Source organism: Arvicanthis niloticus, chromosome 1 (assembly GCF_011762505.2).
Source record: "Arvicanthis niloticus isolate mArvNil1 chromosome 1, mArvNil1.pat.X, whole genome shotgun sequence".
Taxonomy (NCBI): Eukaryota; Metazoa; Chordata; class Mammalia; order Rodentia; family Muridae; genus Arvicanthis; species Arvicanthis niloticus.
The window spans coordinates 135933524-135957536 of NC_047658.1; the positions used below are offsets into that span (position 1 = coordinate 135933524).

General features: G+C 42.2%; 1 protein-coding gene across 2 annotated transcripts in view; it reads right to left on the bottom strand.

The window, feature by feature from the left end:
* Glis3 (GLIS family zinc finger 3) overlaps positions 1-24013 on the bottom strand; it is a 418755-nt gene that overhangs the window by 260394 nt on the left and 134348 nt on the right. The window contains exons 3-4 of one of the 2 annotated variants that reach the window (XM_034519169.2): positions 22268-22475; positions 12773-13886 (exon numbers count right to left, since the gene is read on the bottom strand). In XM_034519169.2, the coding sequence (XP_034375060.1) occupies positions 12773-13886; positions 22268-22475 (1322 nt within the window). The remainder of the gene's footprint in view (positions 1-12772; positions 13887-22267; positions 22476-24013) is intronic. The other variant, XM_076918852.1, reaches the window with a different exon arrangement.

Consider the following 24013-nt stretch of genomic DNA (forward strand, 5'->3'; position numbering starts at 1 on the left):
TAAATATTTAAGGGACTTAAGTGAAGCAATTATACAAGTACTCTGCTTTTCTTTTTCCCTATTATCGTAGATTTCTTTGTGTTTTCCTTCTGCTTTTGAATTGTGGATCACACTTTATTTTGTTGAAGTGAAGAAGGAAACAAAACAACGTTGGTTTAGAGATGGTCAGTAGAAGGCTTTGTTCTGTGTAAGAAATACATGAGTTCTGTATTTATGAGTTTGAAACTGGACCCCACTGCAGACACCTTCAATTGAGCCTATTCTAATCTCAGTCAAGAGAGACTCCAACTTCAGAATTTCACTCCCAGGCACAGCTGTTTGGTAAGTATAGCAGGAGCCCATCAAGACACTTGGCAGTACCATTCCTTTGGGATACAATGAAAAAAAAAAATTTTTTTTTTTTTTGGCAATCCCTACTACTCACTGATGGTAATTAGCAAGGCAATCTTTGGAGGAAATATACAATCAGCCAACTAAAAATGCCTTTTATGGAACTCTTTGAAAATAAATCATCGACAGCACAAGTGGTCAATATGTACTCTTAATTCAGAATGAAATTGCCCATTGATTCACCGGGATCTATGTTCTTGACCCTATGGTCTAGAAATTCATTTTTTTCTTAAGTTCTGAATTCAAGAAAAGTGCGGGTGGCACAGTTGTTGATTTTGATTTAACACCTCAATTGAGTAAGCAATTAGAGTGATTTCTCCATTATTTGCTTGGATTGTACAGTGTCTTCCTTGACTGGTTCCATCATAAAGACCCCATTCTGTGGACACAGCATAAAATCAGGGTCACAATCTAAATGCGACCTTCCAGGAACACACAATGGAACAGGATCAGGCTGACCCAGACAGCCAGAGACGCTGGAGTCCTCACCAGCAGTGGGTCAGTACACTAGGCTGCTATGGGAAATGCTTGCTACGAGGAGGAAACAGCTTCAATACACTCAGACTTTGCCCCCAAGAACACCAGTGCTTCCCGCCTCCATTCAGGATGCCGCTCCAGGCTTTAAGAAGCAGAGCTTGTTTTGCTACTACTGCACTTTTACAGCAACTGTATCCAGCACACCTCCCACTCACACCTTAGACAAGTTTCGACAAGTACAGCTGAATAACTTGAGATGGGCCAAAAGGTCAGGGCCCTGAAACTTTGTCAGCACGATGATCTAAAGCCACTGGAAAGCACTCCATGCATCTGAGAGAGCAGGCCGGCGTTCTATCACACAAAAGCAGCTTTGTTTCTGCATATGTGACGCCTCTTAATTAGAATCAATGATTTTTTTTTATTGCCGATAAGCCTGTTTGCCTAGCTCCATTTTCCTAAAACACTTTAAACATTTCTAAGAAGGGTGAATGTCAGCAGAACACTGATAGGCCTTGAACCAGGGCTGTGGTTCTGCATGATGTTTACAATTTGTCATCTGTAGGGATAATTTTGCAAGTTTAAACCCTCTGAAAGGATGTATTATAAAGAGTCAGGCAACTTTGTTTTGTTTGAATATATTGATGGAAATGAACCAAAAGTGCCCATAGAGGTGCACTGCCATTCTTTCCTTGAGTATGTGCCAGTTCATGACTGAAAACAAGCGTTGAGCGAACATAAGAACATTTATGACCACACTGACTGTATCGAATAGGCTACTTTATGAACAGATGGGAAATACTGTGTTTCAGGGCCTTGGCAAAGTAGCTGTAACACCCAAATTTCTTTGCTCGATGGTGAATGTCTTGGTGATTCATCTGTGATCTTGCCCTAGATAATGAACAGATATTCCTAAAGGGTGAGTGCCTGTGGGACAGGAAAACACCACACAGCCTCGGGGGCTAGAAGATGATGATCAACCACAAATCATGCACCCAGAACGTGTAATTTGGATAAGGTGGGGGAACTGAGTAATCCATTTGAGATAAGGAGAGTTTCCCAGCGGTGGTGACTGTATGCCAATGGAATCTTTGGAAAGTAAAAAGGGGGAAAAAGACGGTTGGGCTGAGAAAGACTTAGCAGATTGAAAGGCAAATTTTCAAGGCTAGCACTGATAAAAAAAAAAAAAAAAAAACTCCCTTATAAAAAACAAACAAACCAAACAGTGTAATGAGATGTGATCAGAGCCCTCACAGGAAGCTCAGATATCGAGAGTAAAATGACAGAAGTACCTCTTCTCTTCAAGAGGTCAGAAAAGGCCTGCACAGGGAGAGGAAATGGGGGTGCTTTGACTCCCTGAACTGATACCTTCATCAATACTCCCAAGTTTTCTCCTGTGTCCATAGCCAGACCCCACTCCCAGCCTTCCTTGCAGTTGTGCACCATCCTCCTGAGTCCTGCCCAATGATATGAAGGAAGAAAGGTATCGATCTGACAGGCAGTTTCTAATAATCATCATTAAAATCTCCTCTGTAGTGGGCTCGGGTTGCCTCACTCATACCAAAGGATCCTGAGTTACTGTACAACTGCAAAAAAAACCCTATATTATAACCTAAAAAACAAGTAAGCTTTTATTATGCCAAGCAAGAGATCTGAAAATGTCCATAGCAGTGTGCGATCATCATAATATATTTTACAATACTCCCCCCTCTTAACTTTTGCCTTTCCAAATCACTGCCTAAGCACGATACGAATCTCCCTCCTCTCCCCAATTACCTATCCCAAGCAGGCCTCAAACTCCCCAAACTCCTGCAGCAGCCTCAGAAGTACTAGGATTGCAGACACGTGCATCACCACACCCAGCCCTCATCTCATTCTTAAACAAGGTGATTTCAGAAACTGTCAAAAAAAAAAAAAAAAAAAAAAACACTGGGAAACTGGCCAATTCTTATTCATAGCTTACCCAGAGAAAAAAAGCAAGGTGCTGCTACCCTGTGGAAGGTGAGGAGAACAAACTCTTCATTCCAAAAGTTAGGTCAAAATATTTAACTTATTTTTAATACATTATTATGGAAAATGCCAAGTATCTACACAAGTAGAAATAACAGACTAATGAACCTCAATGCTTTTAGCAGCTAAGTTTCATATGCTCTGTGTGTGTGTGTGTGTGTGTGTGTGTGCGCGCGCGTGCACGTGCATGCGCGCACACACACGTGTTGAGGTCTGTTACACATTAGTGAGTTATGGTAGGACCTAGGTGGACCTATGGTAGCACAGTAAACGGGTATATAGTAGACTAACAGATTCTGAGTCTCAAGACCCTCCGGTTATTTTTAAGAAGTGCTGTGAGGATTAAATTAACCTAACAGCTCATAGCACAATCATTTTCTTTCCCCTCCATTTCCCTGGAGGAATTTTAGGCTGAAGGGAGAAGTTTAGTGTGTCCTTCCTTCCTTGTCAAAACTCAGTTCCCTCTGAGAAGGCCAACACTCTGAAACTTTCTCAGACACTTGTTGTTCTATGCATGGATTTATCTTTCCATTACTTCCTGAAATAAGTGTCAACTATGTGCAGAGGACAAAGAAGGGGCCGGGTAAAGGGGGGCCTCAGAATGGCTCAGAGCCTCCCTCAGGGGGAGCCACCCTGCATGAAAATGAGAACCCATTTCTACTTTAGATTTTTTTTATACAGCGGAGTCCTCCATTTCCCCTTTCTACAACTTCCCTCAACCCCTCATCTAGTTAGGATCATCTAACCCTTTGCTGACAAGCTGCATATTGACTGGGAATGGACTGAGGAGGGTGTGGCCAAGGAGAACTCATTTCTTCTGGAGGGCACACTCAGCAGTCTGGGTTCCCAAAGAAATGCCATCAAACAAACATTCTAAAAACACAGAAGTTGTTCTGAATGATAAGCCCGAGAAGCTGCCCTTACTTTTAAGAGTCAGGATCCAGGACCACTCACATTACCCACAGGGAGCACTCCCATGACCCACAGGGAGCACTCCCAATGCCTGCAACCCGCCATAGGCAAATGGATTAGCCTTCGGTAACTCAACCAAGAAGGAAAATGCAGCCAGTGCAGCCCCAGGAAGAAATCTAGAGAGTGCTGTAGTCGACCATGGTCCTGGAGCCTGAAAGGCTCACTAGGAAAAAAAAAGAGTCATATCGAGAATAATTGATTTACTTTTTTCCTTCCCATTAAACATCTTAAGCATTTAGCTCTGTTCCCTATTAATTAGTGTGAGCTGAAAAAAAAATATCCAAAATGAAGCTCAGCAGTGTCTGCACAGTCTAAGAGGCTGGTGAGCTCAGCATAGTGAGCAGCAGGCCACAGCTTTGTTTAACAGAGCTTCAGTCTCTTTACAGATTATTAAAGGAAATATTTAACTAAAGGAAAGCTACTCATGCACAGGATAACGTACATGGCCTCTGTCCACACGTTAATCATTTTACATAATTGATCAAATAGTCCTGGTCTCCTTCTCCAGGCCTGCCCCGATTTTTAATTGTTTATCTTTAAAAGTCCACAACAGAAATGCTTTTGCGTGTCCCTACTCACGTGGCTCCTTAGCTGCTCACATGGCAAGAAAAAAAAAATGTGTGCACTGCCAACAGATTCATCGAGTGTGTACACGCACAAGTGAGGCTGGTGTGCTTGTGCACATTTGTGCGAGTGCATGTGTAGGCCAGAGTTAGACATGGCATATCTTCCTCAATTCTCCCTTATTTTTTAAAACAGAGTCTTGCTCACTGAATCTGGAGATCAGGATGAGATGCAGGAATCCCTGTGACTTCCTCTGGGTACCTGGATTAGAGAGATACACCACCACACCCTGGAGTGTATGTGAGTACTCAGGATCTCCACTAGCCCCACAAATATGTGTAGAAAGTGCTTAGCCAACTAAGCCATTTTCCCAGCCCATAGGCTCACTGTAGTAAAGACTTAAACTGTAAAGCTAAGAGATGGTGGAAAGGGCTGGAGTCAATGGTTCATTTCACAGGCACCATAACAGTGTTGCTTCCTCAGTGAAGACAGTGCCAATGGGTTTTGCTGTTAGTAACTAGATTTCCATTTATACTAACTGGGCTTCTAATTGTCCAAATTCTAATAGTGTCCAAATTGGACACTAGACATCCTTTGGGGGTCCTTACAGCCTTCCACTCCACTGTTCCCCAGTATCTACATCTATCCAACTTTTTAGAGTCATTTCTTTTAATGGGATATTGCTGCACCTCCACTCGAATGGCCTCCTTCCTTTCTCTACAGGACACTGACTCTCCTGTCATGATGTCAGCCTTCCTTATAAAGTCAGCTGGGTCTCTACATGCAGAGCTGGAAGCCTCTCCCAATTTCCCAAGGAACGTTTCATTCACAGCCCTCTGCTTTGTATTTGATATACTTGTGGGTCCTCCCTAGACTTTGAATTCCATAAGAGAATATCTCATGTATGCATCTGACTTCCAGGGTATGGTATACTTCATAATTTGCATTTAGTGATCAGGTAAGAAGAGGAATACTCACGGAGTTCACATGTCTGTACAGATGTTACATGAAGCAGGGTTTCCATACCCTGGCTTACAAGAATATACCAATGAAATAGGACCAAGACCCATTACTCAGCTCAATGCCCAGTCTTTTTATTTTTCAGCTTCTAAGTCATTTCTTTAATTAATCATCTTTAAAACGCCCTTAAAATTCTCTTAATGAATTAGCTGTTCTCCCTACCTGTTTCCCTGGGTCTATGACCCAGGAAAATAAGATATAAACACTGTGTTATCAGGTAAGGCCAGTCAGGCTTCACTCCACTTTCTCGCCCAAGTCTTTGTGACCAATGATAGCTATTTAGGCTCCATAGTATTCATACAGGAAAAGGCCACCTGACTGCCCACAGGTAGTTAAATGTGAAATCAGGCATGTCTGGCCCTGGTTCTGGGTTTGCCAGACACACATACACTGTCCAGGGTTAACACACCCATTGCCCTATGATGGTCTAGAAGCTTTGACTCAATTATTACTACAGGAACTATTAACTGCATAGAAATAAAAATTTTCAAGTCTTTTGGCCTAGAACTTGAAGGACAGATCTCTGAGAGACCAAAAAAAAAAAAAAAAAAAAAAAAAAAAAAAAAAATCAAACAGCCTTTTAAATGTGTGTCTGTCTGTGTGTATCTCTCTCTCTCTCTCTCTCTCTCTCTCTCTCTCTCTCTCTCTCTCTCTCTCTGTGTGTGTGTGTGTGTGTGTGTGTGTGTGTGTGTGTGTGTGTGTGTGTGTGTTCTTTTATTCTACAGGATCAAATTCTATTTGGACTTAAATATGTCAACATGACCACTAAAAAAAGACGTAATTAAAAAAATATTCCAAAGGTCACTAAAGACCTTTCTAATAAATTGCCGAATAAATTTTCCACACTCTTGCAGTCTAAAGGAGCTAAGAAAAAACTACATGTGTGAAACTATACATGCACAAAACTCAAGAGATTTGATATATACTTCAGTAATCTAATCATTTGTGGAATGATTTGCATAATTCTAATTTTAAAAATGTTATTTCAGGGCATAAAATTAGAGATGAACCAGAAAATAAACGTGAACTAAAAGGAACATTAACTATCAAGTAGTTAATGATTTTGTTTAATGAAAATGAATCCTCAAATATTAACCTCTTAGAGACACTCTCATTATCTATCATTTTTTATTATCTCAGAATCCTGGAAAAATAAATTTAAACCATGATTTTCTTCAAAACCTTTGCTGAGATCTGTTATGAATTTATTTTCAGAGCAAAGGTTAGTTCCCCAGGTAAAGTGGATTAAATGCTTTCTACAGAGAAATCAAATTAACCACTACCAAATGGCAGGTTTCCAGTCTTGGAATGTGAAATCTGATTTGACAGACGCCATATAGACGGTGGTCAATTCCCCATCTGATGGTAACTTCTGTGGTTTCACTATTCCCTCTTCTTACAGACCTGCAGTTTACAGTAACGTCTATGTTGAACAAGTATATACAGAGATAAGTATGTTCGTACTTCCCTCATGTAAAAATCACTGGAAAAAAATCTCAATATTTGATTGTACTCTTTGAAATCACTGAGTTTGTGCCTGATATTTGACAGACTGGTGCCTTGTGGGAAATGACTTGGAAGTTACAGTCTCTGATCTTTACCAGATGTTTTACTGGTGGTATTTCAGCCTCAAGAGACAAAGAGGATATTAATGTTAATTTTATTTATTTAATTATATCAGGCAGATTTTACAAAAAGGAAAATCCAGTATTTTTTTTTAACACACCAACTATTCAGAAATGATCATAATAGCAAAACTGTTTTGAAGATAGGTTTTTTGGGGTTTTGTTTTAGAGCAGAGTATTTGGAAAGGATCTATTCTCTTCTTTAAAAATGGTAAATATATGACCAATTTCTCAGTGTCACTGTTAACTCAGGAAGGCAAGAAGATGACAGTGACATGCCTGTAGCTCAGGATAAGACTCATCTTACTGGTAGAGAACAAAAAACCTGTGAGTGTAGGCTGGACACTCATTTCAAAGCTCCTGCCCCCACCCTGGATCACTCTGATCCCTCATCCCTCATCTCTCGTCTCTCTGTGCTTTACTCGAAGAAACATGAGTATACCCTGGTCATTATCAGATAATAATGTAAATGAGAATACACTCAGTACTAAACACAGCCTTTCCACACTTGAACTCAAGTGACATGTTAGGTTCTGTTCTAGAGAGCTCAAGGTCAGAACTTAGAAGCTTTGAGAGCCCTGGTTCTCAGGCATAACTACCCATTAGAACCACCCACAGGACTCTACCCAAACCCATTGTATCCCAGACTCTGGAGTGGAGGCCAAGTACTGGGGCTCTGAAACGCACTCCAGGTGAATGAATGTCAGGAAAGCTAGAGACGATGCCCCACAGACCCTAAGTGAGGAGCAGCTAAACAGCAACCTTGGAAAAAATCAATTTTCTTCAGCTTTGTTCTCATCTGAAAAATGGTATGTGTGGGAAAACACTGGTGTGTGTGCTAATTGATTTCCTACTGTATTAGGATAAAAATACAAAGCTGTAAAACATTTCAAGTAGTAGTGAGAGAATACATAAGCCACCCCCGCCACACCTGTATCACCCCCAGGATGCTTAGGCAGAAATTAAAGGTTTTCCCATACTTTACTCCCCATCTCAGAAAGTCAAGAGGCAAATCCACACATCCTATTTCTGCATATTTCTTTCCCCTCTAGAAATATCCACTACCCTAAGATTGCTGGTTACCCTGCCTATAAAATTTGCTTGACCACATAATTATTTATCTGAAAAACCTTTTAATTCTTTTGTGGGTTTCAATGTACATAAATTGGATTATACCACATTTTGCGCTTAGCATCTTACTCAATTTTGTGAGATTTACCATGGGGAGTGTATTTCATAGTATTATATAGGAATAAACCATAGCAAATCGGTTTACCTTGTCTGTGGAAATAGAGTTAATTACACTTTTATATAAATAAAACCACATATACAATATGTATCTTGTCCCAGGTTTCCATGCTGCCATGTAAAAGAATCTCTACGGGAGACACCTAGGCATGGCTATGTTGGATACATACATTTTCAAACTTACTATGCATTCCCAAAGTTCTCTCCAAGATGGTTATACCAATTTATTTTTCTAGAAAAAAATAACAGAGAGAGAGAGAACCAAGAGAGCGAGCAAGAGAGAGACCATTCTCCTTATTCTTATCAATACTTGGTACTATGCAAATTTACACATTGCTGCCTATATAAAGGTATTGATGTGTTAAATAATAATTACAGTTAAATAACATTCTCCTAAGGTCCTCTCTGGTCATATAATTATAGTAATCACATCAATGCCAAATCTTATCAAAAATAACAAAATAAAGGTTGTGAAGGGAGAAAAAAGTTTACAAGAGATTTACTTTCCCTCAAAAAATATCTTTTATGGCCAAAGCTGGCCCATGACCATACATCAGGCCATAAAAAGAGGATTGGGGACATGGCCCCAGCTCTGTATTTATTTTCTTGTGCTCATAATCCAATGTTACTTAAAAAGCAAACTGCCCAATATTCAAGCCAAAGCAAATACACTGAATTTTGCCAGGGAAAATGCCTGTGGAGAAATGAGTCAATTCATACAAAATTTAAAACTGTCTTTGGTCAGTGACATTTTCATGAAAATTTGTGGGTGGGTAAAAGTTTTGCAAATTCTTTTTTGCTATTGGATTAAATTCATCCAGGAAAAATAAGCAAACCGTAAGTGGCAACCCACATTGCCTCTAATTCCTCCTTAACACTCCCTAACCCCTAGCACAACTGCTTTCAATTGTGCAGGAAAAGAGGCTGGTGGTTCTGGTCCTCGACGGAACCTGGGCCCCTGCTCATGGAACAGGCTGCATCTCAGCATAAGCACTCAAGGCCTGAGCTTCCCACATCATTCAGAATACTCTCCAAGCCCCTCCTGGAAAACACGACTGGGCACCGGGCACCCTTTAGCTCAACAGCCCAGAGACCTCCATAGGGAAAAGGCATATGACACATTCATCTGGAACCACCGCTATGGGAGCCTTTAGGAACCGTCTGTATACTTTGATGGTTTGAGACACTTTATGTGTTATCCCATTAGGAAGACAGAAGTGGTGGGGGGAGGAGAGACAAACTCCAACTCTAAAGAGTTGCTCTACATTGAAAATCAGACACCTCCTCATCTCAGAAGACTTAACAAAATTTAGCTTAGTGACACTTAGGAATGTGCAACTGATTTACCAAGGACAGAGCTGCTCTGAAAGCAAGAAGGTAGAAATAGACTGCTGGGCATCTAGAAACCACTTTAGTTAGCAACCATCAATGAATGGACATGGATACTTTAAAATACAACCTGGCTACATTTTGGGTTCTGATTCACTGAGATCTGCCTCTCCACCTGTTGAGGCTTTTGCCTTCCCAAACTTTGCCAATGTCTAGAACTGTCCATTCCATGCAACCAGGACTTAAAAGGACAGAAGGGGGCTTATCTTTCCATAGAGGCGATCAGAACACAATCTGGTGAAAGGTGGGGCTGTTTGGATGAGAACGGGACCCATCCTTTTCTTTCCATAAGAGAACCAAATCATGAACTCGGAATCTTCCCCTGGTTGTGCTCTGTACCCAGGTTCCAGGTTAGTCTGCAGCCCTGCAATGTGAACAATGATTGATAAAGTGCATTCTCCCATGGTGCAAAGGTAACTTGGCGTGAGAGGCGGATTCCACAGTACCCTCTTACTGTAAAACAGGCCTTAGCCCTGACACACCCTCCTTTTACCATAATTTCCAGAAGCTCTTTGTGTTTCCCGTAGTCATGGTCACCAAACACGTATCGGTCACCATTCCATTTCTTGGTTAAATAATCCCCGTAGGTGAAAACAATGACTAAGTCTGAGTGTCACCCATAGAGGAGAAATAGAAATTAGACATACATAAAAGGAAAAAACAGACTGGGTCTTAAAATTCAAACTACCCCTAAGTTTGGTAGCCACCACAAAAAATGAAGACCACTTCTCCAAAAGAGCATGGTCATTTACCTGGCATGGTTCGTGGGCTTTAAGTGAGCTACCTTCACATTTCAATGCAATGAAACTCTCCCCTGTTGGAAGCTGTGTGTGCCGGGATCCCAGGAGGTTGTAAAAATTCCCTTTGCAAAAGGCAGGAGAATGCACACTGAAGATGTCCATCCCCTTTAAGCGCCATGCCTTCCTGTCTACAGACTACAATTTGAGACATCCACCAAAGCCTCCACAGCAAGACTGCTTACTGCCAGTGGTCTACAGTCTCACATATCAAGCACATGACATGTAGTAACATTAACAGTCTTCAGAAGATTCATGATGTGTACATTGATATAAAAATGGATACCTTCCTGTTAAGAACATATACTCCCAATGGTGGAATCATAGCATCAGTAACCCCTAACAACCGCTGCTTTGTCTAAATGGATTTGCACACGTCAAGTGAGTGGTTTCCGATTCTAGTTTTGCTGTGCTATTGGATTAACCGTGCAAATTGTGTAAATGTTCCACTTATCATTGAGGAGAGGATAGAGTAAGAGAGCACAATTACCTCACCCGTCCATCCTGAACGGCACAGTGAACAGTGGTGCAGGCCTGCAAATGCTCACCGCTCAGCTATTCCTATTTTTAATATTCATCATGCACTTTAGCAAAAGTCAACTGTGCAAAGTTAATGTCTTTGAAAACTCTGGGACCAGAGTTGAAGAATGGGAAAATCCTTTTACATAAAAATTAATTTTGCAATGCAAAAAAAGTATTTGTTTAATATAATTCTAACTAATGTTTGTTTCAGTGAAGCCAAACCCAATGAACTATTTTCAGCCTGGGTTAGTCAGAACTAAAAGGTTGGACTGTTTGCCTTCAGAACCTGGGTGTTTCTCCTGCCTGCAACAGGCCCCTGTGTTCCAAACAGAGTAAGTGGGACTGCCTTCCAGTGCTTGTCTCTCTTTGGCATTTTCTACACAGAACCCTACTAACAGAGCAAGGGCTGGCCTCCTGGAATGTAATTATTCCTTTCACTCAGAGAACCTGGCACTTTCACAATGCATCAGCTTCAGGTTTTCCTTAAGAAAAAAAAATCACAACACGGGAATAAAGTAATGACAAGTAATGCAATTTCGTTCCAACAGAAACCTTACAGCTCTCTGGAAAACACCTATTCCATGGTGAAAGTGTTTCTAACTCCTGCATCCTGCTCTCACCTGCATGGCGTGCTTCAGCGCGAATCAGAGTTCGGCCTATCTACACTCAATTATCAACACAGTCCACAGGCTTTGCATCACAGCCTGCTGTAGAGATGGCACTGGCTGGGAGGGTCACAGTCAAACTTTCCAATCTGGTTTATATCCTTTGGCTTATCGCTGATCTCCAGAACTCTCAATATTGAGGGAGCACACAGTTCTGACTCTGAAGAACTATTCCTGTCCGCCTAGACTAATAGAAAACATATGTTCTCCTCTCTTTTTGCAAGAGTTCCGTGAGCCCTCTCAGACTGTGTAAAGCTATCTCTGTGATCCTGGGGGTGAAGTCCTGCCTGTAAGGCTTGAGGGTTTCTGTGAGGTGTGAAAGTGTAGTGAAACCATTTAAGAAACAAATTATTCAAAAACAGTCAGGTTTGCCAAGAAACAAAATCCGAGTTCTAGGGTCAGTGTTGAGAAAAGAGAGGCAGGAGAGACAGCAGACCGGTGTGCTTCAACACCAAAGTCACACGATCGTCTCAGCTCATGCCTTACGCTCTGCCACAAAGTCCTCTTTCCTCAAAATTAAGCGAGACCCCATGAGGCCCTGTTCCTGGGGTGTCCCCTTGGTGTTTCCTTGCTGGCTGTAAATCATTAATGAGTCTCACAACCCTAGAAGGTACAATGTGCTAGCATGAGGGCGTATGCTGTGACAGTCTCAAGAATCAAATTCCTAAGTGGAGAATTCCTTTCTTAAATGTCAATCATGCCCCTAGACCCCATGCCTCACCTAAATTTCCAGAGGTTTAAAAAATACAAACTCAGTTCCCTGCACTTGAACAGCCATGTCGTCAAGAGAATACCGGGTCTGTGTCCCTCCCACAATCCCAGACTAAAGCAGACTGGCCTCCACTACCTTGGTGGCATGGGGCCTGAGCTAGACAGAATGGGAGAGAAACCAGCAGCCACCAGTTATCAAAGAAACCTTCCCCTTGCACCTGCTAGAGGAATGGCGAGAGACCTAAGAGGAACCTTGACCACCACACATCCAAATAGAAATAGAAACTCTTACCTGCCTTCTTGGTCCTGTTTGATAAAACGCATGCATGAACGTAAGCTGGACCTTCAAGAAAGGTGGCCCAGGACCTTGGGAACTCCAACTCACCGTACACTTGTTGGGCTTCTCCCCGGAGTGGACCCTCATGTGGATCAGCAGTTTATACCGTGCGTTGAAAGGCTTGTATCTTCTAGGACAGCCAGTCCAGAAGCACGTGAAGTCTTCCCCTTTGCGTTGGTCTATGTGGACCTTCTCGATGTGCCTCACCAGTTCCTCCTGCTGGTCATAAAGGGCACTGCAGTCTATCCAACGACAGCAGTGCTTACCCCCTGAGTCTTCCATCTCCCCATCCTCTTCCAGACCAGCCTGGGCCAGGGACAGCGACTGGGTGTGAGGCAGGAGCTCTGGGTGATGAAGGTGTGGGTGGGCATGGTATGGGGGTGGGGGCCCCTGAGGCGGCGGAAGAGGGAGAGGTGGCTCGGAGGGCAGGTCCAAGGCACTGGTCGGAAACTCCTCTAGGCGCTCTGTTTTGAGCATGTTGGCTGTCTGGCCATCCTGGCCCGGTAGGCCGGGCTGCAACACCATGTTGTTCACAGGTCCAGGCTGCAGGCCACCATGCTCCAGCTGCTGCATGCGTTCATACTCCAGTGTACCATCCTCTCCGTAGCACGGCAGTGTATTTCCTCCACTGGCAACCAGGACGCCTTTCTGCCCGCTGGACACTGCACAAGACTGGGGGATGCAGCTGCCACGAACACCCAGGAAATGCCCATAGACCTCTGACTGTGGGGACATGTTGGCTGGGGAGGCTCTTGATCCGTTGATGTAGGCAACCAAGGATGTGGGCGAAGTACGGATGATAGTATTGAAGTCAATCCCGATGCCGTCAGACAGTGGGGACAAGGACAGTGCTCTCTTCTTGGAGCGGGTGGAGTGGGACCTGGTTGCTGAGTGCCGAGGACTAGGGTAAGGAGAGTAGCTATTTTCCATGCCGAAAAGGTAGGGTGGCAACGAGTTAGAGACGCTGTTGCCAGACACCGGCGTGCCCGGAGGCAAGCTAAGAAGGTCCCCTAGGTCCATGGCATTCTGGGAGCTGTGGTTGGATGGAAGTGAAGGGAAAGCCCTGTAGCACTGAGACCACTCTTGCTTCACACTCAAGGCTGATTGACTCTCGGTCAGACTCAAAGTCGTGGACACCAGAGACTCTTGCAAAATAACGGACCTGGGGCAGCAGCCAGAGAAGGAAGGAAAAAAAATTTTTTTCAGCAAGATGTGGATTGCTTAAGATCTAAGAGAACACTGTATCAACAATCCCTTAAGTATTTCCCTTAATTACATTCTCCACTAAACACAAATTCTTGGACTACGATAGAATCCCAGGCTTTTAGTTCCAGGTAAGTAACATTTTACCAAGCAAAGGAGAAAAGCTAAAGCTTACTAGAATAACAAAAGCTATTGTTAGAAATAGTACTAGTACTTTAATGAAAATAAATAGTCCTCATTTTATTTCAAAGTTTTTTTTTCACACAAAAGGGGGGAAATTGAGGACTAGGGAAAAATTATAGATGCTTCTTGTGGTAAACCAAATTAGTATTTATTAAGCACCTACTGTGTGCACCATGCTGTAGTAGATTTTGCAAGTCATACATTTCTGAACAGCACTAGTGTTCAATTAAAATCTACCTGGGAAGGTAACATACACTCATGGTTTTTTTCTTTTTTTAAAGAAAATCCTACAAGACAAATCTTGTGTTAGAAACTTACTAATACTTTTACAGTTCAGTTTCACTGACACTGTCAAATTAGACACTTTTAAAAGGCAATTTACAATGCAAGTACTCATACATTTCAAATGATACTAGAAAATGTATGAAAATGAAAAAAAAAATGGACACAAAGTATACCTCGTGGTAAAGTGCACACTTAGCTTGCTAGAAGCACAGAGTTCACTCTTTATCACACACACACACACACACACACACACACACACACACACACACACACACAACTAGTCCTTAATAGAACAAAGCTATAATACATAAAGGCGTAGTGAACTGGAGGACTGCATTTGGAATCACCCATCAGGCCTTGGGGCGCTACCCACACTTGTTAGATGGGTTTCCCAGGAGCTCTTATCCTTGTATCCAAGCAGCTTCAGGCTGAGAACAGGTCATCCATTTGCAGTGGTTCATTTTTGCAATTCCTTTCCTGTCCTTATCCTTTACAAAAAAAGCTAAATATGTCACAATTCATTGTTTGCATATAAAAGTGGGTCATTGTGGTAACTCTAGCCCCTTGAAAATTCATATTGCTTTCCAAGGACGTTATTGCCTTTAAAAAAAAAAAAAAAAAAAAAAACAGTAAAATTAAAGCTATGTCCCTGGGACAGAACGTTCATCCCCCTCAAAAGGGTCAACATGTAGATACATAGGAAAGGTACCAGATGCCAACCCAGAGGCATCAGCTAGCTGAGAAGTTTGGCTTATTGACATGCATCTGTGGCTGGCTTTCTAGAATGCTTTATTTAAACAAATTAATCACCCAAACTTCTTACATAAATGTGTTACTTCCCTAGATGAACCCATTTACTGTCCCCAGCTATTAAATGTCAAGCTGTTGTAAAGGAAGGAGGAAGTTTTATTTCATCTGTCCCCTTCTCAGCTTCACAAAATGGAAACCAGGAACACTATTTCTGCCAAGCCTGGGATATTGTGAAGAACACATCTAGGCTCTAAAAGGCACAGTGTAAGGTGGTAGCTAACACTGCAATTGATCTGAAGCTGCTGTTGGGTACAGGATGTTTACCAATGACGAACACTGCCGGAACTTGTGTCCAACTGAGAACACAGCAAGAACCCGTGTCCAACCGCCCTTGACTTAGATTTGTCTCTTGCTTCACTCACATCCTTACATTTGGGCTGAAGTCCTTCTGCAAGCTCCCAAGTGGCCTCTGAACAGTTTGGATTTTAATTCCCCATGGACACATTTCAATTATTTTCTGAGCACACTTACAGCATGTGGCTCTTCCGACAAAGCTCAACAGAAAGCTCTGGCAGCTAGATGTCAAGAGCTTTTTGACCCTACCTCCAGTGAGAGTCAGGAATTATATTTGGGCACAAGCTACATCAGTGGAGATGCCATAGACGAAGCAGACACAAATGACCCTGCTTTTCACCCATGTCGAGGAACTATGGGGCATCAGAACACTCACAGAGCTCACAGTGGTGGCCATTTTAGAACATTTCAGACTTCTAAGCAGTAACTACCAGCCAAAGTTGCTTGTTCAACTGTATGTACTTTGCCGAAGAAATTACATTATTGGGCTCAATGGCAGCCTAGAGAAACATGGTCACTTTTCCAATCATGAAAGGCAAATCTCATTTCTCTGAAACTATGCTGAACATTGCTTAATTTACAGCACAGCATAACTTTGTGTGGACATGTTTAGCTTTTTCAGCATCTCAGATTCCCAAGCCAGTCGTCACGTATTTTTCTGAAAGCAAGCTGGTCTACTTAAAATCAATGCTGTGAACACAGAACTAGCGCATGCCCTCCCTGCCCCCGACACCTCAGATACCTAACAAGAACAAGACCTCCAACAAATGTCAGTCACTCTCTACATCTCTCAAAGAAGCTCTGTAGAGGACCTAACCGTTCTAAGTCCTACCCCGTGAGAGCTCTCTGTAGTAAGGGTCTGCTTTGCAAAGCATCTCCAATACCTGCACCACACTCTGAAGCAACTGTGAGGATCTTCCTGAGGAGACGTCAGGCCCTTTCAATGAAAAGGATGATTTGTATCTCCCCAGTACCTAGCAGAGTGTGAAGTACAAACTGAGTACTCCAACACTTCCTGATGAAAGAAGTACATGAGGAAGAGCCAGGCCTGAGCACACAGGCCTGCCATCCCAGCCTAGGATTCCAAAGGCTGAAACTAGACAATCAGGACTTCAAGGCCAACCTAGACTACATAGGACGATGTTATCTCAAAGAACAGAATCAATAAATAAAATAAAAACAATGATCTTGGTAGCTGACAAACCACTATTTACAAAGCTCACAGAGCATTTTTATATATTAACTGACTAAATACACAGTATGAGAAAAATTAACTAGACTCCTAAAATATTTTAATAAAAGGAAAATGACTACAGATCTGTGAGTTTCCTTCTGTGACAGTAAAGGCGTGATGTAAGGTCCTTAGCAAAGTACAAATGGGAGTAACTGACAAAGACCTGGCTGGCTCGATTTCCACACCATGTAGCTCATATGTGGTCCACAGTGCTCGGCTTGATTGGAAGACTTGGTAAAACAGGCTTAAAAACACACAAGCTAAGACTGCATCACAAATTGTCTGTTTTTCTGCAACAGTATGTGGAACAAGCGTGAAGGTTGCCAAGGATTCTAGCCTATAACCCCTGCTGCTATACACATCAGGCCTGTGGAAGAGAAAGTGACAAAGAACTCAGAAAGCTGTGTCACCACACTGAGAGCAATCTCCAAGTCCATATGTTCATCTGATCCTAACGACATTATTTCTGGTGACTGGTTTATTTGGAACTGCATGTGAAAGGCAAGATGATAAATCTCAAACCAAATGAAAGCAAAGTGAAAAACTCAGAAACCATCAGGAAAAATAAGCTCTCACGAAGCTAAGAGAGATGAGGTATGCTGACCATGTTAAGCCATTTTATTCTAAAGACTTAAAAAAAGTTTTAACTAATAATATGGAATCCCTGAAGTGATGCGAATGAGGAGAAACACAGGAACATATACCAAGTATGTATATAACTAAATCTGTATAATATATATTACATATATGTGTCATAAACCCGCAGGATCTGAGAAAGAAGATCAGTCCTAAGCTACCAGGAAATGTCACCTATGTACCCTAGCAAATCTTCCATAGGAATTAGTGCAGCACCAGGAGGTGGTGGCACACGCCTTTCCTAGTTTTGTTGGTCCAGACTGTGTGTATCACTAACAAGTGATATAAGTTCCAAGGAGCTGCTGGCCCTGAACCCACATTTAGAGGCACCAAGAAAGTAGGTAGTAGCTGGGCAGTGGTGGCACACGCCTTTAATCCCAGCACTTGGGAGGCAGAGGCAAGCGGATTTCTGAGTTCGAGGCCAACCTGGTCTACAGAGTGAGTTCCAGGACAGCCATGGCTACACAGAGAAACCCTGTCTCAAAAAAACAAACAAACAAACAAACAAACAAAAAGAATTAGTGCAGCTTATAAACACAGGAAAGCTTTGTAAGATCTCAGAGTGACAGGGAGCCTACAGTCCATTCTTAGTCCTCTTCTTGGACCTTCTCTGAGCTTTGTGCTCATACTATAAACAACAACAAAAAAAGGCAACTATCACCAGCAATGTCCAATTTAGTCTATGAAAAGACAAACACTGAGTATTTGGATCTACACTGACATCACTAGGTTAGGTGATGGCTGTCCTTTGTAATGACAAGCTATAAAACTGATACTGGAAAAATCAATTAGGTTTTCCAAGTCTTGGGTCCACCACACCTTCCATAGGGATGATGCTGGCTAGGACTATGAGTATCCAGTTGTAAGTTCAAATTCACGATGCTTGTGGACACACTGGCTAGCAATGTATCTACAGAGCCCACAGAAGCAGCATCCCACCGCCTTTACTGATTAGGTCTCCTAGGCTGACATAATTAACAACTGTATAAAGTTGTCTGTCATTTCTGCATCACAGCCTTGTCATTTAGGGAACATACATACAATGGCTTTCACAGCAGGGGTGAGTGATACCTAAATTGACAGTGGCTCCTGACTCTTCAACAGAATACAATATTTGTCTAGCACTGTGGTGGGCTAATGAGAAATGACCGGGAAGTTAATCACAGCAAATACAGAACATCAAAGCAGGATTCTCACCATCGATTAAACAGAACACAAATTAAAAATGGGGTGTGAGAGGAGCATCCCAGAGGAAAATACATTCAAACCAAGCAAAGGAAGGGAGGGAGGGAGGGAGGGAGGGAGGGAGGGAGGGAGGGAGGGAGGGGGGGGGAGGGGAGGGGGGAGAGAGGGGAGGGGAGGGAGGGGAGGGAGGAAGGGAGAAAGGGAGGAAGGGAGGAAGGGAGGGGAGGGAGGAGAGGGAGGGGAGGGAGGGGAGGGAGGGGAGGGAGGGAGGGAGGTAGGAAGGGAGGGAGAAAGAGAGAGAGAGTGCTACCTGGAAAATCTCAGAAAAACTTTTCAATGTTATCAATGATAAAGATATATCACTTAAGATAATTACACAATTATCTCAAAAGCATAAGATGTACAGAAATAACTAAACATATGCTACTTTCTGAGACCACTGCTAAGCTCACACATGGGTTGGCCTTCTCTGCAGTGCTACCTGAAAATCCCCACTAATAGCATGAAAGCTGCTGCTAATAGCTGTTCGTTTAAACTGGCAAATAGTAACTCCTAATCACTAGATATGAATAAAAGATTTGCAGGTTAATCCAATGAGACATTATTTTTAATACTAAAATAAAAGATAGAGTGCAAGCTATCAAGGAAGGAAAACCATGCAATAGTCCTATCCACCGCCACAGGTGGTGACGCCTGTGAGCCACTACAATGATAAGCATGCAAGTGGTAACCAACAGCTATCTTATTAAATGGAAGTCCCATTTAACAGGAGGGAAATGATATCCAGCACTGTAGACCTAACCAAGAATGCAAGCCTAGTGAGGTCATAGATCCTAGAGGAGAGCCAACCGAAGCCACTTTTCCTAAACCAGCATAACTCCTAACTACATTCTAAATACTTGTCCTAACACCCACAGGTAGGTGCAGTTTTTACTCCTCATCAGAGAGGCTTCATTTTATAACAGGCGAACACCATTACAGACTACCACTTGTCAAAATGAAGAGAACACCTACTATGGGGTGTCCAACTGCCACTGATGCTTCCATACGACAACCACTATCCCCTCAAGGAAGAGGAGATGAAAGGCTTTAATAGCAGACAAGAAATACCGAGTCTTCTAGATGTGGCAGGAAAGCTACATTTCTGAAATCACAACCAAGTAGCTGCTTGAGCATGAACAAAGATAACGCCAGTGGATGTGCCAGCATGAATGGAGGACACATCACAAGGCTGCCACACTACATGAAGAACATGGGTAACAACAGTAGACGTGCCAATATGAATGAAGAACACGTCACAGGGCCACCACCCTACATGAAGAACTACAGACAATTAAAGACTGCTAAGAGAGAGAATTAGTCTCTATCAAGGATGAACCCTGTAAATGGTTATTCAATACCATGTGGTCAGAATATTCATAAAAGCAACACTAAAGGTATTCGGCAGGCTGCACTTAATAATATTTGTTTATATGTATTCAACAATAGTATCTAAGAAATAAGAAACCATGAATCTGAAAGAGACAGGTTGGAGAGAGGATAGGAAAGAGAGAAATAATATAATTATATTTTCGTCTTTAAAAATCTTAAAGAAGAAAGAATACATAGTAATAAAGGATTGGTAAAAATCCATTTTATTTCTGAACTTGTTTTGCAAAATGGCATTTGGGGTGGAAAGAAACCATGATATAAGGCTGAAGAAGATGTCTTTAAAAAGAGATAAAGCTATATATTTAGGGAAAAGTTTAAAAACAAAACTGTGTATTATAAAGTCAACTTGATGGCTAGGAAGGCTGTGAGGCATGTGTTCACATGCCCTTGATGGGTGCTTATCAGGTTTCCAGTCATGATAATCTCAGAGTGATGGGGCTCAGAATGGTTATATTTACTGCCTGGTGCTTTTCTATAGTTTCTCCATTTTTCTACAACGCAAAGCAATTGTAAAACCATGGTGGGGGGAGGCAGGAGTCAACTTTGAAGTTTTCCCAATAGTAAGCATTTCTCAGACTTAATGGTTCCTGGCCTGTCTGGGCCCCAGCTACCTGCAGAAGACAGTAACACAGGAAATGCTCAGCTGGCGAGCTCACCGTCTCCTCCTTAGTGCTAGACTGTACAACACCTTTAGGTTGCACTGCAGCTCTTAAGCTTTCGTTCACCTGGTGGAGCACACAACAAATGTAATGATCACAGAAAATACGCAGCATTTCCGAACTGCTACAAGTGGGTTCCATCCTTCACTTCACCAAGTCGTTTCTCAACTCCTATTTCTTTGCCCATCCTGGGAAAAAAGATTGTTTTTTTCCCCCAGAGAATGGCTCACGGAATCGTCAAATCACTTGTCAGTGCATCGTCAGGATGTTGGCTTTTAATGATAGAATATTATGCTAAGGAATCAGATGTGCCAGGAAACAGCAAGATAATGACCCCTCTGGCCGTACCATGAAAGGGACTGAGTGAGGCTCCTGGCCTGAGCAGCCTGAAGCATCAGTTTCTCCACTAATTATGGCTGCCTTCCAGGCATGGGCTGGACTTGCCACAGACAGGAAGCTGAAGGCTTCCAGTGACACCCACCAACAAGCACAGTTAATTTTACATGCAGCACTCAGCAAGGCTGAGGAGCCCCTTGAGGCACAATCATCAATGGGAAAGTGACAGCGCTTCCATCACTAAAGTCTCAGGTAGAAAACAAGCCTCCATCCCATAAAAAAATAGGGTATAAATAAATGATCTGGGAGCCATGATTTCAGAGTCTCAACTCTGGAGGCTGGAAGGAGGCCCAGATATAGAAGCAGAGAAGGAAGGAAAAAAAGAAGAACTAGGGTCTAAGGACCGTAAGGCACCTGAGCTGGTTACTGCCCGAAAAGACAGAAGCAGGGAATCAAATCCTTTGAAAGATCCATCACCTGAGAACTGCTACTCACCGGCAAAAATTCTGCATTGTGTTTTCCCAAGAAACTTCTAAGAGATGAAATAATAAATAAACTTTAAAGAAAAAGACCTTAATGCTATACTGTAGATCATGATAAATCACTCCCCCACCACATACACCAGCCCTAAAAAAGATAAAATTTTGCCTGAGGAGGAGTGGTTTCTTTTCTATTTAACTTTTCTAGATGGAAAGGACACAAGGTATTACTGCACTTCTTCTGCTACCTGATCAAATATTTAACTAAAGGCTTATGTAAGCATGAAAATATGTCTTCCCAAACACATTAGGATTCATGATTTCTACCATTATTCTCTCCACTATTTCCCTAACCTGTTTCTTTATGCACACAGTAGGTACTTACTACATGTTTGAGTAGATGAGTGGACAGGTGGGTTGACCAACTGACAGATAGTAAGCCAGCCCCGAGACTGAAATGCACACCCTGAAAACCCGATGAGCACAGAGCACCTCAGCTGGCCACAATATAACTTGCTTTCCAAGAAAGTGACAAATTTACAAACTAGGCTTCAGTTTCTGAGCCCCCTCCTTCGAAATATCACATGACCAGACAGCAGCTATTAACCCATTCCTCCCGATGAACAGGTCAAGAATAGCAAATACTTGCTTTTTTGGTTCATTTTCCTACAAAGCTAAAACTAAAAATGGTGCTTCGGTGTGAGTGAGTGGGTGAGTGAGTACATTCATGTTCAGGAAGGGAGGGGACAACACTCGTGGGGGATGATTATACCATAAGGAAAGGGGGGAAAAAAACGTAAGTTGAGACCTGGTATCTGAAGGAGTTCTATTCAGGTTGGCTGCATTCACTGCCCTCGGTAAGCTAGGACTGATCTGCTTGCATGCTGTGGAGACCTGGCTTGCTGGAGGTGAAATGGGTCCCAGTCGCTGAACCATCATGGGACTGCTGGTGACCACTAGATTGTTGCAGCTGCCTTTTCCAATGGACTTGCACTGAGGCCCAAAGCCAAGAGCCCCTAAAAACAAATGAATCAGGTTAGCTTGTACGTCCCTTACATCAGCAATCAGTACATACACACATTTACATCAGGGCTCATTTTTAGATACGGTCCTTGGACCTTCGCTTTTTTTAAATATTTTTTTTTCACACCGGGTTTCATGTAGCCTAGGCTGACTTACAACTTACTATGTAGCCACAGCTAACCTCTCAAGTGCTTGTGTGACACAGTATCCCTTTAATATTGATTACACCAAAAGCAAATGATTCCAATGCAAAAGCTGTAATGCTATAGCAAAAAGCTTTTGATAATCACCACTCATACAAAATGAGGTTCCATTTCAATGTGTAGAATTGAAGACTATTGGTTGAAAATGATGTTTAAAGTCAGACTTTACAATATCCTTAACTGAAGGATGAAGGTGATCAGTAGGAATTATCTTTATCAAATCAGTTTTTTTTTCCTTGAGTAGCTAATATTTTGAATTTAGTAATTTAACAGCAAATAAAGTCAATACTTCTGGGGAGAGGCATTTAACTGGTCTATCTGACTGTAAGACTGTACAGCTCAAAATCTTCTTTAAATGTGAATCGGGGTCAGGCTACATCCGTCCCTTCACCCTCAAGTTTGCCTCTTCATCCTAGTACACTGCCATTGAACATACAACATTTTTTTAAAACAAAAAATTCAAGACGAGTAATCTCTAAAACAGTCACTTGGAAAGGTAAATGAGTTTAACCTGTTTTTGTTTTCATTACTTATAATATTCCAATGTTGAAAATTGATACAAACTTAACGGGGAAAGAAAAAAAAGGCGTATTTAATGACACATGAATCTGTGTCATTAAAGTTTAAAGCAGAGAAGAACCGGCTAACCCTGCCATGACTCATTTATTAAAAATAGCACCAAAAGCTTAGTCATTCCAGACATTCCTCTCTCATGGGTGCACTTTTTCACACATGTCTGCAACTACCTGTTCGAGTCTTAGTGACCTATACTCTGTTACCATGTCTAACAAAAAGAGTAAGATAAAATTCTCCCTAGATTATCTGACTTTGTCATGGCTCTGCTTGGGAACCAAAGTAAGTAGAATTTGTCACTATAACTTTCTTTAGCTCTAGAGAGCAAAATTTCCAACTTTTTTTTTTTTTTTTAACCAAATGAAACCATAACAGCCAAAGGCTCTGTTGTCTAACATCAATTTTGGTTACATTTTCTTCTAAGAGACCTAGAGACAAAGCAGACCTGGGAGCTATGGGTGTATCATTATAAACAAAGCCACACCTCAACTACAGGAGCCGGGTCTCAGCCTGCTAGGTGGCAGGAACCCTGCTTCACTCCAGCCCTGTGGAGCTAAAATCCAGGTGCACATGGCTTGTCTAAGGCCACACAGGGAATTAACATCTGTTGAAATTCAGACCCCTTGATGTGTTTCCACGGCACCCCCATGGTTTAGTTTGGTATTTTAGGTGCTCTCTTGAGCATTTTTCAAGATCACTGGCTCCTAAAGAAATTTCTCAGACTTCATTCAGATGCACAAGTTCACTTCTCCCTT